This window comes from Helobdella robusta (assembly GCF_000326865.2).
Source record: "Helobdella robusta unplaced genomic scaffold HELROscaffold_126, whole genome shotgun sequence".
Lineage (NCBI taxonomy): Eukaryota > Metazoa > Annelida > Clitellata > Rhynchobdellida > Glossiphoniidae > Helobdella > Helobdella robusta.
Genome location: NW_008703693.1, coordinates 118,070 through 135,133, shown reverse-complemented (window position 1 = coordinate 135,133; position 17,064 = coordinate 118,070). Strand labels below are relative to the sequence as shown.

Genomic DNA, 17,064 nt, shown 5'->3' with positions numbered 1-17,064 from the left:
TTCTATATTTCTTACCAGCTACTGATGCTACCGAGTTGACTGATGATGATGTGATCACCATAAAACAAATTATGGACCACTTCATATTTTAACAATAAATTTCAACCTATTAATTAAAATTAGTTATTTCAATTTTTTCGAAATATCTTTCAAAATATTGTTAATACTTGTATGATTCGTGTTTAATTTTACAAAACTTTGTAACTCCCTCTGCTTCTTATACTAAGAAATGGCTTTAAGAAACATCTTTCGAACAATACGTGAAGCGCATATGACCGTCAGTAAAAGACAAACCATTTGTTGGTACTTCGTTGAATGAAGTTTTAAAAATTTGATGTACATATTCCCACCAAACATTTACCTCAGCCTGCACGCCTGTGTTCATTAATTAGCTGGCTGGTGATTAAAACAACCGTCGAATTCAGTGCAAGTTGCTAATGATAAGGAAGGTCGGATGTGGGTAAAACAACTGACAAACAAAATAGCATAAACTAAAACGGCAATGATGATAATGATATGATGATGATGATGATGATGAGGATGATGATGATAACAGTGGCGTACCGGGGGTGGGGTGATAGAGGTGACCACTCAGAACAACAGGGTGTAGGAACGGAAAAATTCACTTTACTTTATTTTAAGGGTTCTTTGATAACAACGTTTCACAAGGATTTGTACATGAAAAATCGTGTTAACTTTCGCCACTGCTACAACAACTTTCGCCACTTCAACAACTACTACCTCAAACTCCACATCGCAACAACCACAACACTATCGCACTGACTCCTAAAATAATTTGCACAACGTTCACCATAACAAATAATTTCATTCAATCATTCTTTTTCTTCTTCTTCTTATTATTATTTTATTTTTTTAAATATAACTATGTATAAGCTGAAAAAGGACTGTTATTGGCGTGAGGTTTAAAAATTTTAATTACTGAACAACAACGGACTGAACTGAAACGCCCCTCACCTGTGTTTGTGTGTTTTTGTTGAATAGTAATTTGCAGACACACACAGAAACTCACACACACAAACAAACACACACACATAATACTTATATATATATATATATATATTTATATATTTATGTATATATACACACAAACACACGTTAACTTCAGGTGCTTTTCACGCAGTTTTTGTGAAGATGACGACTGTACAGATGGCATTATTGAAAATGTTGATGAATGCGTTGCCATGATGATGAAAACGATGATGATGAAGTTCATGTTGATGATTGCAAAGATGATATTCAGGTTGACAGTGATGTGGATGATGATTAGTTATAAGAAATATTTGAACCAGCTTGTTCAAAACAGGCAGCGGTGTTGTCCATTGAAGCAAGAAGTACAGCCTGCCAGAGTTGCTTTCATGGGGCTTAAGGAGCACTGAATGATTAAAAGTTATCTTCATCTACAAATTAACTACCATAGAAAAATTTCCATTACAACTCTACGTCTATTTTTTATCATGTATGTATGTATTTTTTGTATGTAGTGTATTGGCAATATTTAGCTGGGTGACTAATGTAGTTAATATAGTTAATGTAGACTAACCCTAACCCTAACTCCCTCTGCTTCTCATACTAAGAAATGGCTTCAAGAAACATCTTTTGAACAATGAGTGAAGCGCATAAGACCGTCAGACCAACAGTGCCAGCCACTTAACCATTACACCAATGCGTCGTGTACCATATAGATTTGATACTTCATGAACAGGTGGTCAATATTTTCATAAGGTTGAAACATTAATAAGTGATATTTCAGAGAAACTAACTTCATAGCTAAATCATCGTCGTCATCATCATTATTATTATTATACAAACTTAATCGAACCTCGTAACATTCAGAGACCATGAAAACACTACTTAAGCGATAGCTAATGATGACGACGATGAAGAAGAAGAAGATGATAATGAGCATGAAGATGAGGATGAAGAAGTGATGATAATGGATTATTATGTAGATGCTTTGTTCAGCATCATTATGTTGATTGTGTATTTATTTGTTTGAAGGCTATATGTCAGGCTGGTGTTTGCTCAGATGTCGCAACGATGCTTTCGCTGTTTAGCTGCGTCGAACGTTGCATCTACATAACAAGCCATCCTATCTTCCCAACAACTTAATTGTAGTGCACATTTGAAGTTGTTGGGTAGCCAGGATCGCTTGTTAGTTGTCCAAGCACGAACCTGATCGTTAAGTTATACATTGCAAAAGTGGTGTAAATTTAATTTGGTTATATTGGTTATGATATAAAATTTGACAATAAATCTTATAAAGCATGTCTTATAATGATGAATAATCAAATTCATATAAAAAATAAGCAAAAAATGTTCCGGTTTCTACCGGAATCGAACCCGGTTGTAGTGACCACTCAGAACAACAGGGTGTAGGAACGGAAAAATTCACTTTACTTTATTTTAAGGATTCTTTGATAACAACGTTTCACAAGGATTTGTACATGAAAAATCGTGTTAACTTTCGCCACTGCAACAACAACTATCGCCACTGCTACAACAACTTTCGCCACTGCAACAACAACTTTCGCCACTGCAACAACAACTTTCGCCACTTCAACAACTACTACCTCAAACTCCACATCGCAACAACCACAACACTATCGCACTGACTCCTAAAATAATTTGCACAACGTTCACCATAACAAATAATTTCATTCAATCATTCTTTTTCTTCTTCTTCTTATTATTATTTTATTTTTTTAAATATAACTATGTATAAGCTGAAAAAGGACTGTTATTGGCGTGAGGTTTAAAAATTTTAATTACTGAACAACAACGGACTGAACTGAAACGCCCCTCACCTGTGTTTGTGTGTTTTTGTTGAATAGTAATTTGCAGACACACACAGAAACTCACACACACAAACAAACACACACACATAATACTTATATATATATATATATATATATATATATATATTTATATATTTATGTATATATACACACAAACACACGTTAACTTCAGGTGCTTTTCACGCAGTTTTTGTGTAGATGACGACTGTACAGATGGCATTATTGAAAATGTTGATGAATGCGTTGCCATGATGATGAAAACGATGATGATGAAGTTCATGTTGATGATTGCAAAGATGATATTCAGGTTGACAGTGATGTGGATGATGATTAGTTATAAGAAATATTTGAACCAGCTTGTTCAAAACAGGCAGCGGTGTTGTCCATTGAAGCAAGAAGTACAGCCTGCCAGAGTTGCTTTCATGGGGCTTAAGGAGCACTGAATGATTAAAAGTTATCTTCATCTACAAATTAACTACCATAGAAAAATTTCCATTACAACTCTACGTCTATTTTTTATCATGTATGTATGTATTTTTTGTATGTAGTGTATTGGCAATATTTAGCTGGGTGACTAATGTGGTTAATATAGTTAATGTAGACTAACGCTAACCCTAACTCCCTCTGCTTCTCATACTAAGAAATGGCTTCAAGAAACATCTTTTGAACAATGAGTGAAGCGCATAAGACCGTCAGACCAACAGTGCCAGCCACTTAACCATTACACCAATGCGTCGTGTACCATATAGATTTGATACTTCATGAACAGGTGGTCAATATTTTCATAAGGTTGAAACATTAATAAGTGATATTTCAGAGAATCTAACTTCATAGCTAAATCATCGTCGTCATCATCATTATTATAATTATACAAACTTAATCGAACCTCTAAACATTCAGAGTCCATGAAAAACTACTTAAGCGATAGCTAATGATGGCGACAAAAGTGGTGTAAATTTAATTTGGTTATATTGGTTATGACATAAAATTTGACAATAAATCTTATAAAGCATGTCTTATAATGATGAATAATCAAATTCATATAAAAAATAAGCAAAAAATGTTCCGGTTTCTACCGGAATCGAACCCGGTTGTAGCACGATAAATAATTTTATATCATCAATCAATCAATCAATTAATTAACCAACCAATCAATCAATCAAACAATCAATCAATCAATCAATCAATCAATCAATTAATCAAATATAGTATTTGAAATTTTATTACGGTTTTTTTTACTAAGTGTATGATTTATGATTATTTCTTTTGAATCTTGTTTTTATCAAATCGAGAAAACAACTTGTATATATCTTAATTATTATTATAATTCAGATTATACGTTATAATTCAACGTAATCTGTTGAAAGGTTTATGAATTGAATGAATTGAAGAGCGATTAATCGTTCAAAAAATCACCTCTAGATTAAAACTTAGAAATTGACTTTCAAGATTGGCTTTCACCACTTCAATTGGACTTATAAATTCCTACTGATAATACTAATTCTATTGAGAAAAACATTGAAATGGCTAAAAATTGTTAGTTTTTAATTTAGTTTAATTTAATTTTACTAAATTTAATAAAAATATTAAAAATATATTTGTTTTCATTAATTAAATACATTCCAAAAAAATTATTTATTTTTTATACAATTTATTTGACAGTTTTGAAATGTATGATAAGATTACAAATTGTTGACAACTGTCAACAGACCTTTATCACACATACAGTATTGCTCAAAAAATTGTGAACGCTTATTAAACTGAACAAATTTATGTTATAACTAACTCTTTTTTTGTTAATATTGTATAAAATTTTTCTAAATAGTTAAGAAGGTTTATTATGTTTCAAAAGAGCTTAAAAATAAGTTCTGTTCTCTTCTAAAATTTGGTTGAGCCACCTCGAGCTTTGATGACTGCAAGGAGACGAGAAGGCATTGAAAGTACCAGCTTCTCAAGTAGTTCATTTTCCAAACCATAATTCCATACAGAAATAATTTTTTCCCTTAGTTCAGTTGCATTGCTGAAGTTCTTGGTCCAAACCTTTCTTTTGAGCAGGTACCATAAGTTTTCTATGGGATTAAGATCTGGAGATTGAGGAGGCCAATCTAAAGTTTTCCATCCATTGGCCATGACAAAGTCTCTCACTAGTTTTGACCTATGGCAAGGAGCACCATCATCTTGCAGCCAGAAATCTGTTCCTGGAAAGAGGGTTCTTGTAGACCATTTCACCTGCTGGTTTAAAACTTTAATATACCATGCACTGTTGCATACCTCTCCCTTTTCAAGAAACCTGATTCGGCCAACTCCGGAAGCCGCAAATGCTCCCCACAGCATAACTGATGCAGGATGCTTCACAGTTGGAGTAAATATGTTCAGTTTCTCTCCAGTTTTTCTGCGAAAGCGAACTTTATTTGCATCATTACAAATTGAGATGCGAGTTTCATCAGTAAAGAGGACTTTTCGCCAAAATTCTTCGTCTTTGCTTATGTACTTCCTTGCAAAGCTTAGTCGCAGTTTCCTATGTCGAAGTGTAAGAAGTGGCTTAGGTGGTGCAACCCTTGAAACAAGTCCCATCTTTTTTAGATATCTTCTGATGGTACTTGTTCCAACATCTAAACCACTGTGCCTCAATTCTTGTTGTAGCTTTTTGCTAGATTTTGTCGGTGACCGACGTACAGCAATCTCAATGCTTCGGAGCATGCGGGGTGAAACTTTACAAACTCGACCACAATTCTTCCTCCTTGAAGAAACCGATCCTGTTTCAGTATGTTTCTGTAAGAGAATACATACATGAACTAAAATGACTAGTAAATATCAAGATTTAATTAAACAATTCTATGAAACCACTATCACAACTTAGAAATGAAGACAATCTTGCCTTAACAATAGATGCAACAGATCCAACAGAAACACCAAAATAGTGTGATATTTGACGGTAAGTCAATCCATTCGCAACACTTCTTATTATTGACTGCTTTAAATCATCTGATAGATCTTTTCTAGCACGTTTAGGCATGACTTATAGCAAAAAATCAATTAATTTCCTAAAATTAAAAAACTAAAAAACAAATAAGCAAAATTAAACTAGCTTTTGCAAATATTTCTTTTCCACGCGTTACCTAGACAACCATAGAGTATTTATAGCTACCAGACGACAATAAAATAGTAAGTACTGAAGCTCAATTCACAACTTCCAATTTACCAGATTTTTAGCTAATTTTCGGTTCTCTGGTTCATATTCTTTTTTCTCCTATATTAAAACCTTAAACTTTACAAAACCTTCATAATTTATGTTAGGAATAATAGTTCTAATTAAGGATGAAAGATTGCTACCTGAACATTTTAATCTGTTCGATTCACAAGCAAATTTATTTTGAAATTTGTAAAAATAGATTAACATACTTTTAACAATTGAAAATACCGGGGCCTTATAAAAAATAATTCTATTGAGAAAAACATTGAAATGGCTGAAAATTGTTAGTCAATAATTTAATTTACTTTTAATTAATTGTTTGCATTAATTAAATATATTCAAAACAAAATTATTTATTTTTTATACAATTTATTTGATAGTTTTGAAATGTTTGATAAGATTACAAATTTTTATCACATGTACAAAAGAAATTAATTGTCAATCATTCATTTAGGCAACTTAAAATTATACAGTTAATCAGAATCAGAATATTTAGAGCGTTCAATTTTTGTGCTCGTTGCAATCGTTGCCTCCAGATCCGACCTTCGATGACATAATGAATGATCACTTCAAACTATTTCAAAAACACGGGGACAAAATAATTACAACGTATCGTATGATTGATGAAATTATTAAAATATTAGAAAAAGAAAATATTTACGTATGGCCAAGATTTATGGGACATGGAGAAGATGAAAAGCATTCCAACACAATTTTTGAAATCATGCTTGTAATGAGCGAAAGCCTAAAGCTTGAGGTTAGAAAAATTATCCAGTTAAAGAACTTTTATTTACAAATTTATTTTCTATTTTTTAATTTGTGAAGTTTTAAAAAATTCAAATATTTTTAATTATGGGCGTGGCGAGGAGGTCCAACGACAGACGCCAGCCTCTGGTCCAAGCATATAACATTCATAAACCGCTGAAAAGTTATAAAAAAGCGAATACATATCTAACTGAAGCTTATTGCCAGAGCAGTAGATGTCGCCTCAGATTCTCTGAATGAGAGGTGTATGTTTCTTCATGAATTTAAAAAACAATTCAGCCTTGGCTTATAGTCTCGTGGCCGAGCGGTTAAATTGTTCGTCTACCACTCTCACAACCCGGGTTTGAATCCCGCAGTTTCTATAAGTTCATCCAGTCGTTCATCCCTTCGAGGCTGGTAAATGGGTAGACGACGTAAGTTGTCGCATGTTGGCCGGCGAGATGGCTCAGTGGTTCGAATGCTCGCTGAGTCAAACATCTCAATGGCTATCATATACTCAGCATACAAAGAAATACGTTTGCACGTCGTGTGAGAAGAATAAGCAGCCTTTGTGGCGAAGGTGGCTGCTTTAGGCATTTCGTCAAGAAAATATTCTTCGTCACCAGACACATGACACATTTCGTGACACATTTCTTGGCTGAATGTAACCAACTAACATAGTTTAGTAGCTCTGATGCCGAATTCGATTTAGAGATGTGACTTGGAGATTATTTTCCCAAACTTCTCTCTTTTTAAATTGTTTTGTTTGTTTGCTTGTTGTCGTACATTTCATTGCACGATAGTAGTTAAGGTTGTCATCAACACATACATTGGTATTTTGCTGTGATTTTTGCCAGAAGAAATATATTCAATTCAATCATTGTAACAAAATAAATATATTTTTATATATGGTTTGTTTGCCCAGTTAATTATATGTGCATTTTTATATTTTATTTGATATTATTATATTTTTTTCGTTTTTAATTAATATTTCCATTATCAATGTTGAATATCGTGTTGTTTATGTCTTTAAATAAGTTATTGTCACATTGTTTTTAAGAGCACGGGCAAGAAGACGAGCAGCCAATTAAAAAGCTTTAACAATTTTTAACAATTCATCAACTTTATATAAAATAACTATTTATAATTACAAATATAAAAACATAATTTTTATAAATTTGATGTATCTAATTGTATATAAAAATTGTTATATTATAAATACATAAACAAAAAATGATTTCAAACTGAAGCAATTTTGTTTGTTATAGATAATTATAGATATTTATCTAAATTTTTGGTTGACAGTAATAATCAAGTTAGGTTCAACTTTTTTTTTCATTACTTTGAATCGAAATAAAATAGTTTAATTATTAACATGGATATAATTCAATTCAATTAACATAATCATGTAATATATCAATAGGAAGAATTGACTACAGAAAATGATGATGGTCGTGAAAGTGAACCCATTGAGACTTGTATGTTTGAGGATAATGAATATAATTGTGTATATTTATCTCTCGAGAATAATAACAGTTATTTATCTAAATTTTTGGTTGAAAGTAATAATCAAGTTAGGTTCAACTTTTGTTTTCATTACTTTGAATCGAAATAAAATAGTTTAATTATTAACATGGATATCAACTTTATATAAAATAACTATTTATAATTACAAATATAAAAACATAATTTTTATAAATTTGATGTATCTAATTGTATATAAAAAATGTTATATTATAAATACATAAACAAAAAATGATTTCAAACTGAAGCAATTTTGTTTGTTACGCATAGCCCATCCAAGTGTTTAATCCCACTACCTTGGTGATGAAAGATGAAAATGAACCCACGGAGACGGATAAATATATTTGTATGTCCGACGATAATTATAGATATTTATCTAAATTTTTGGTTGACAGTAATAATCAAGTTAGGTTCAACTTTTGTTTTCATTACTTTGAATCGAAATAAAATAGTTTAATTATTAACATGGATATAATTCAATTCAATTAACATAATCATGTAATATATCAATAGGAAAAATTGACTACAGACAATCGAACTTCTCTAGTCAAAAATTATGATGGTCGTTATCTATCTGCATCAGCCCTTGCAAAAAATTTTATGGAAAAGATTGAAAATTGTCTTGTTATATTAGAACTAACGCACTGCCACATAAAAACGAAAATCAGACGTAACAGTCCAGCCATTCAAATGAATGTCAAAATGGTGGTTCATTTTTTATAACATCAATTTATTTTCAAAATTTCATAAATAATTAAACAATTCACTTTCAAAGAAAGAAACACATGTGGAATTCTCAGTAGAAATTTATCTCGCTTTAACACTCCGATGTAAAGGATACTTCATCCCAATTAGAAATGTAAAATTTTATTGGGAAATAGATGACAATGACCATTCAATAGACGAGTCACTTTCTTCAAAACTCGAAGAAATGAAAAACGAACACCCAATATTATTTGAAATGGCGTTTTATAATATAAAAACAAAATATTCGAAAGTATTACAAAATTTTGCTGATAATGATTCTAGGCTGATGATATATTTTTATTCCGAATTGAAAGATTTGTTGCAAAAATTAGAATTCAATTTTAAAAATTATCACTACTCAAACATATTGAATGATGCGACACTCACTCAACAACGATATTCAACTAAGGAGGATGATAATATGGTAGATTCCATAAACAGTAAGTAGTCTTAGTCAGGTAACTTCGCTTGAAAAAGATTTTTTGGTGGATTTTGGTGGATTTTTTTAAAAGAATAAATTTTGTCATCTTCTGTTTTGTAACTGTACATGTGATTATCTATAAATATAATGATTAAAATTTCAGTCTGCAAAAGCTGGCATGGAAGTTCGCACTTTATAACTGAGATAGAGAATTTTGCAACTAAGTACGTCATTCCACATGATCGACTGAAAGAAGCCAGACAAAAAACTCAGAGTATTATAGGAGACATTGTTAAACAACTAAAAAAAAATAAAATTTTCGTAACTCGGAAATTTTTCGGACAAGATTTAGATTTGAATTTCACTTTCAGAGACATAAAGTTGGATGTCATGCTGGTCTGGGACGTGAGAAAAATTATTGAGGTTACAAACTACAATACAACAAATTCATAAATGATTTGTCAATTTTTATTTTGTTGTTATTCTTTAACATGAGTTTTTCAAATTACTAAATACAATTAGAAAATACCATCTCCTATTGCCGACCTCTGTTTTATGATGGTAAAATCTGGAAAAAGCATACCAATACCAACAGTAACTGACAAGGATGATCATAATCGTTACTTAATACCATCCTTTCTGTTGAAGTACTTTAAAGAAAAGATTGATATGTGCTGCGGTGAATATGATCGAGAGCATTGGAACATAAAAACAGAACTTCGTGGCCAAAGCATTCTAATGAAAGTCTCAATACAGGTTATTTTTTTAGTCTTTGAAATTTATTTCTGTCCTATGCTGAAACGTGTGACAAACTGCACAAATAGTTAATAAGTGAAAAAAAGAGAAATTCAGTATTAGTAAATTTATTTAAATAAAATGATAAAAAACAAAATTGGAATCAAATTAAAAAATTAAAAAAAATTAAAAAAATGGAAAACAAATGAAGAAATAAAATTTTGAAGAAATAATGAAATTAGGTTAATGACGTGCAAACTGTCTATTGGTGATTGGATCGGTGATTTGGTTGGTGATTGTATTGATGATTGGATTGGTAGTCGGATTGAAGTTGCTTAGATTGTTGATTGTATTGGTGATTGGATTGGTGATTAGATTGAAGGTGCCTAGTGGTGCTTGAACTTGTGCTTTGATGACGGTAACATGGATCTTTTTCATAATATCAATTAACATTCAAAATTCAGACAGATAAACAATGAAATTTCAATTTCAGAATGAGGGGGATGATTCAGCTTCCATATTCTCAATAAGAATTTTTCCTACATTGAAAGTAATCAATGAAGAATATTATGAATGTAATTGCTATGATAAATTTGGGCAACCGTTCATCCTGAGTAAAGATTTTCATTCGTGGAGAAGGTCTATCAGAATTGAAGAAAATAGAGAAATTTCAAAGTTCAGCTCTGAAGACCTGAACCGTGAAAAAATTCTAAGAGTTTTCATGTGTATTAGATATTGCAAACCACCATTTTCACGTTGTTTATCATCTCATCATTTCATAAATACTTTCATAAATGTAAGTCAAAATTTTTCAAACGATGAGTTCACTTCAAAAAAATATTTAGGATTGAGCTTGATAGATTTGTTGCAGGAATTAGTGAAATGTCTAAGGAATCGTAATATGCCTTGCTTTTTCCAACCGAATGTTAATCTACTGATTGGAATGGATGAAGAAGTTATTATAAAATATCGACATATGTTGCAAAAGTTAATTGATGATGAGGAATTCATGTTGAATATGTTAAACAATAAAATTACGGACCGAAAAAATAAACGTTTGAAAGGTTTGAATGAGTTAAAATAGTTGTTACGAATGAGATGAGCTTTATTTCATTATATCGACGCATGTATCAGAATGGTAATTTTTCTATTTATCATTTTGACTTATAAATTATAATAACAATTATAAATTATAATAATAATATATAATAATTGTATGGAGTTTACAAGGATTTATTTTTGTGTAAATAAAAAATTGTTGACAAAATTTGTGAATACCCTGATGTATATTGATCGGCAACAAATATTAATTATAGTGAAACTTTTATAACATGCGGATTTAGCAAAATTTTGTTATCATTTGGACAAAAACATTGGTTATCATTAAAAATTTTTTAACAGTTGTTTAAAAATCCAAGAAAGTGGTCACTATTTTTTCCAAGGTACAGCCCCCTTCTCCGTACCTACATTAAATTTCTGGCTACTTCACTGATAGCAAATGCGGGTTGACGTGTGATTCGCATTTGATGAATTTATGAAAAGTTACCATGTAAGTTACGCCTATGTTGGGGATTAACAGGCTAAAGTTGGTGTAATGTTATAACCGCGCGCGGGAATGATCAAAATGTTTCAAAATTGTAGTTTTGAATTAATGAAAAATAAAAAAAATATTTAATTGAATCCTGGCATTTTTTCTCTTTGTTGGACCCATTATTGACGTCTATATTATTTTTTATTAATTCGATAGAGTATTATTTTCACTGTTCATTTGTAGGATATTTAAACCACCAAGCTGTTTGTTATGGTTAGAGTCAGAATAGTTAAATATTTCATATAAATAGCGAAATGTAGTGATTAGCTTGTTTGTGAAACGTTAGTAAAAGTGTATTTTTCAGAAGTTCTGTTGTTGCGGTTGCGTTTAATGATGAGAACACCGAACCAGAAGAGCAGTAAGCGAGATAGTTATCGCAGTTTCTTATAAAGCCCGCACAAATCACCTCCTTAGTTCGTGGTGTTTTATTTATTAGTCTTTTTAGTCGCTAGGATTTTCAATCAGACACTGTACATTTTTTACATTGCTTAACAATTTATAATGAAGTTAAAAATAATTTTATATGAGATGTGAATTTTTTCAACTAAACATTTTATTTTGTCAATCGTTCTATTACTGACGTTAAATTATTTCAAACATTTCATTTTGTCATAATATTTATAACGTTATTTCACAAATTGCAATTATGTTGTTTAAGTTTCAGAAACAAATTTGCCAAATAATTGTCGCGACGATATCAAAATTTTATCACGTTAGGTTCTAAATATTATTTTCATTGATTTAATTATTTTTAGCGATCATTTGTCACCTCATGGCAGCTAAATAATGTTTTAAATGATTATTTAACACAAGGTCATATTCGACATTTAACTGTGGTTATAACTGTGAGGGTTGCACCAAACAGTCAAAAGATCTCTTCCAACTATTAAATGCCAGCCTGTCTAGATGAAATATTCAACAATGTGAAATCTTTATCCAACTCATCTAGTTTGGACCACTATAAGTTTTCGAATCTTAAAAAATCTTAAAATATATAAATAATTCAATTTGTCATGTACATTATTTAATTTATCACTCTCGACCGGAACTTTTCCAGATTGTCTTTAGGACTGCTAGGTTGGTTCCAATTCATAAATCTAACTCACATAATAATGTTAACAATTATAGACCAATTAGTATATCAACGAAGAAATAAAATTTTGAAGAAATAGTGAAATTAGGTTAATGACGTGCAAACTGTCTATTGGTGATTTGATCGGTGATTTGGTTGGTGATTGTATTGATGATTGGATTGGTAGTCGGATTGAAGTTGCTTAGATTGTTGTGATGGGATTGGTGATTAGATTGAAGGTGCCTAGTGGTGCTTGAACTTGTGCTTTGATGACGGTAACATGGATCTTTTTCATAATATCAATTAACATTCAAAATTCAGACAGATAAACAATGAAATTTCAATTTCAGAATGAGGGGGATGATTCAGCTTCCATATTCTCAATAAGAATTTTTCCTACATTGAAAGTAATCAATGAAGAATATTACGAATGTAATTGCTATGATAAATTTGGGCAACCGTTCATCCTGAGTAAAGATCTTCATTCGTGGAGAAGGTCTATCAGAATTGAAGAAAATAGAGAAATTTCAAAGTTCAGCTCTGAAGACCTGAACCGTGAAAAAATTCTAAGAGTTTTCATGTGTATTAGATATTATTGCAAACCACCATTTTCACGTTGTTTATCATCTCATCATTTTATAAATACTTTTATAAATGTAAGTCAAAATTTATCAAACGATGAGTTCACTTCAAAAAAATATTTAGGATTGAGCTTGATAGATTTGTTGCAGGAATTAGTGAAATGTCTAAGGAATCGTAATATGCCTTGCTTTTTCCAACCGAATGTTAATCTACTGATTGGAATGGATGAAGAAGATATAAAATATCGACATATGTTGCAAAAGTTAATTGTTGATGAGGATTTCATGTTGAATATGTTAAACAATAAAATTACGGACCGAAAAAATTAACGTTTGAAAGGTTTGAATGAGTTAAAATAGTTGTTACGAATGAGATGAGCTTTATTTCATTACATCGACGCATGTATCAGAATGGTAATTTTTCTATTTATCATTTTGACTTATAAATTATAATAACAATTATAAATTATAATAATAATATATAATAATTGTATGGAGTTTACAAGGATTTATTTTTGTGTAAAAAAAAATTGTTGACAAAATTTGTAAATACCCTGATGTATATTGATCGGCAACAAATATTAATTATAGTGAAACTTTTATAACATGCGGTATTGAACTCAAAATTTGTTTCATTTGTTTTGAGGTCGCGTGAATTGAAGAAGAAGAATTATGGTTGTGATGAAGATAAAACAATGGTGATTTTAATAATAATGATTAATAAAGTTTATTTATCCAATATTTTTTATTGTTCTGTGATTAATTTTATATAATTACAAAATTAATCCTGCAACTTTTTTATAGTTTATTTTATTCTTAATTTTCTTGGTTTTATTATAATTTATTTGCTTTTTAATCATACTATGATTAACATTGAATTCAATTTTAATGTTTTTTTTTTCAAACCTCTTTACGTTTTTATACATTAATATTGCTATTACTATTCCATACTGTGACTGATTTTCTTTTATTTACAATTATTCAGGTCAAAAATTTTTTTCATTTCATCTTTCAAGTATTGTTCTTCAATTTCCTTTATATGTATATGATTGTTTAAGTACTGTTTATATGTAATGCTTACATATATATTGGGGAGTGTGTGATTATGTGTGTGTGTTTAGGTGAGTAGGTGTGTGTATGGGAGTATGTGCAGGCCCGGTTCTTCCATTAGGCAAACTAGGCAGCTGCCTAGGGCCGCCGATTTTAGGGGCCGCCAATTTTGCAAAATAACTTAAATAAGCATCAAAAAATATTTATGGAAATTTAAAAAAAAATGAAACAACGTCGTTTTATAAATATTTTTCAAGACGTGTTTCCAAATGTTACGACTGCTTTGCGAATTTTATTAACAGTACCTATAACGGTGGCATCAGCCGAACGCAGTTTATCCAAATTAAAACTAATCAAGACATACTTACGTTCAACAATGACACAAAATAGACTTGTTGGATTAGCACAAATTTCTATCGAAAATGATATTGCTTCTGAACTCGACTATTCAGCATTAATTGACGATTTTGCAAACATGAAAGCCAGAAAAGTCAAATTCAAATAAAGCAAAAATGAATATTGTAATTTATTCAGATGATCATTCGGTGCACTGAAACTGAATAATTATATTTTACTAGCTAGTAGCTACTATAATTACTTTTTACTTTTATGTTGGGCAGTTCTCAGAAAATGGCATTAATAATAAAATTTGACATACAATTTTTAATTCAATTCAAAGTTCTAAAATCTAAAGTATTTAATAATTTGAATTCTATTTTTAAAATATGGAAAAATATTTTTTATAAAAATTGTAAGAACCTATCCAATAAACTAGGTAAAATATGGGTGGATAAAATATAGGTTCAAAAATAATATTATATATTATGTAATATCAATACGTATATAAAAAAACTAGAAAAAAAACAAAAACAAAAAAACAAAAATAAGTTTTTCCTCCAAGTCACTGACATTGATATATCATATATCATATATCGGTAGAGTAGCCAACACCATAGATGTAGCTCTGCCTAGGGCCGCCAAATGTCTGGAACCGGGCCTGAGTATGTGTGTTTATAAATGTAAGTATGTATAGTATATGTATGGGTGTGTAAATATGTGTATATATATGTGTATGTATGCATATATTAATTGGTTTTTAACATTATAAATTTTACATATTTTACATATATGCTTATATTAATTGCTTTCAAACAATGTATAAATATTTGTGTCTAACAATTTTTGAGAGCTTTGAGAAACAAAATCCCTTTTTCAAACTTTAGTTTAATTTTTAAAATATTAAAGTTTTAAAATATTGAGAAAAAGTTGTTATATTTTTTTGAAATAAAATTAAGTAAATCAAACGAAATCTTTATAAACATTCTTTACAGTCGGACCGTAAACTATTTCGTCGGCACCATACATTAAAATAGTAATAATAATAAACAATAATAAACAGCTCGTTTGTTGAAATTTATTTCGTTTTCAACATTCAGTAAAGTTTTAGGTTAATTTATTTTATAAGGTTTATATAACCGTATTTAATCGTTAAATGGATATTGCCATTTTTTGGTGCATCAGAAAAATCGAAGATTTATTCGTTAGCGATCCTCATTTTTCTGAAATAAAGATTTCTTCATTCATTTTCCCAGCACCCACGAATCACGATGATGATGGACATATCATTTCATTAGAGTAAGAATCATTCATAAATCAAATTATAATCTAGAAAACGAAAAGAAGTCGGTAAAAATGTTATTGTAAAAATGAAATGTTATTAATATTTAAAAAATATAACTCATAATCAATTTATATTGTTATAAATAAATTATTAATCAACTAATAATTTTTAAATTAAGATGTAGTAATTCCTGTGCATATGTCCTAAACTAGAATCTTTCAACACCCCAAAGCTTACAATACAAAGGAATATTTGCTTTCAAAATAACATACCCAAACCAAAATACACAGAGGAGGTTTTTGAAATTTATTTAGATAGTAAAAGCAAACAATTTTTTTTTTTCAAACTTTAAAATATTTATTAATTATATTTGTTAAAATCAAATTCTTTAACTTAACTATTTCAACTGTAATGGACATTATTAAAAAATAATAGTTTAATTAATATTAAGCTAACATGAAATTCATTATGCTTTTAATTTAAATTGAACAACTGTTGATTTTTAATAGAATTAGTATGTAATGTTAAATGATTTTTAGTTTAACATTACTATTTATAAAATATATAATCCTGAAGGTGCTAGATCATGAGCATGTATATTTTTATATTCTTGCTTGTTGATTATAAAATATCTATCTTGCTATAATTAGTAATTAACTTTTAGTTAGATCAGTCCTACTTTTTTATTTATGGATTTCGGTTTTGTTTGTTGTATAACTGCAAAATGTTTGATTTTCATAATTATAAATTTATCTTTCATCTATCTTATATATATATTTATTTACTATATTTTATAAATTCTACCGAATGTTTGGCGTTAATATGTTTGTAGTTCGTTTTTTCGATTTTTCTCACTAAAGTTTTTGGGTGAATATATATATATAAAGATAAAACTAAGGTTGTAGAATTTGCTTCTGATGTAATCTATTAGAAGCAAAATCAATAAAACAATTGATTTAATAAATTTAA

The 17,064-nt window shown here is 29.8% G+C and overlaps 2 protein-coding genes across 2 annotated transcripts; one reads left to right on the top strand and one right to left on the bottom strand.

The window, feature by feature from the left end:
- Positions 1-6,960: 6,960 nt before the first annotated feature.
- Positions 6,961-7,404, bottom strand: HELRODRAFT_183967 (hypothetical protein; the record flags this gene model as incomplete). Its single annotated transcript, XM_009013976.1, has 2 exons — positions 6,961-7,006; positions 7,112-7,404. 2 exons carry the CDS (start codon positions 7,402-7,404, stop codon positions 6,961-6,963), a joined length of 339 nt encoding a protein of 112 aa, XP_009012224.1.
- Positions 7,405-8,580: 1,176 nt separating this feature from the next.
- HELRODRAFT_183966 (hypothetical protein) lies at positions 8,581-11,689 on the top strand (the record flags this gene model as incomplete). The annotated part of the gene is made up of 7 exons (XM_009013975.1): positions 8,581-8,682; positions 8,791-8,982; positions 9,053-9,464; positions 9,609-9,868; positions 9,968-10,201; positions 10,674-10,976; positions 11,582-11,689. The coding sequence occupies 7 exons, from the start codon at positions 8,581-8,583 to the stop codon at positions 11,687-11,689; spliced, it is 1,611 nt and encodes a 536-aa protein (XP_009012223.1).
- Positions 11,690-17,064: the final 5,375 nt, after the last annotated feature.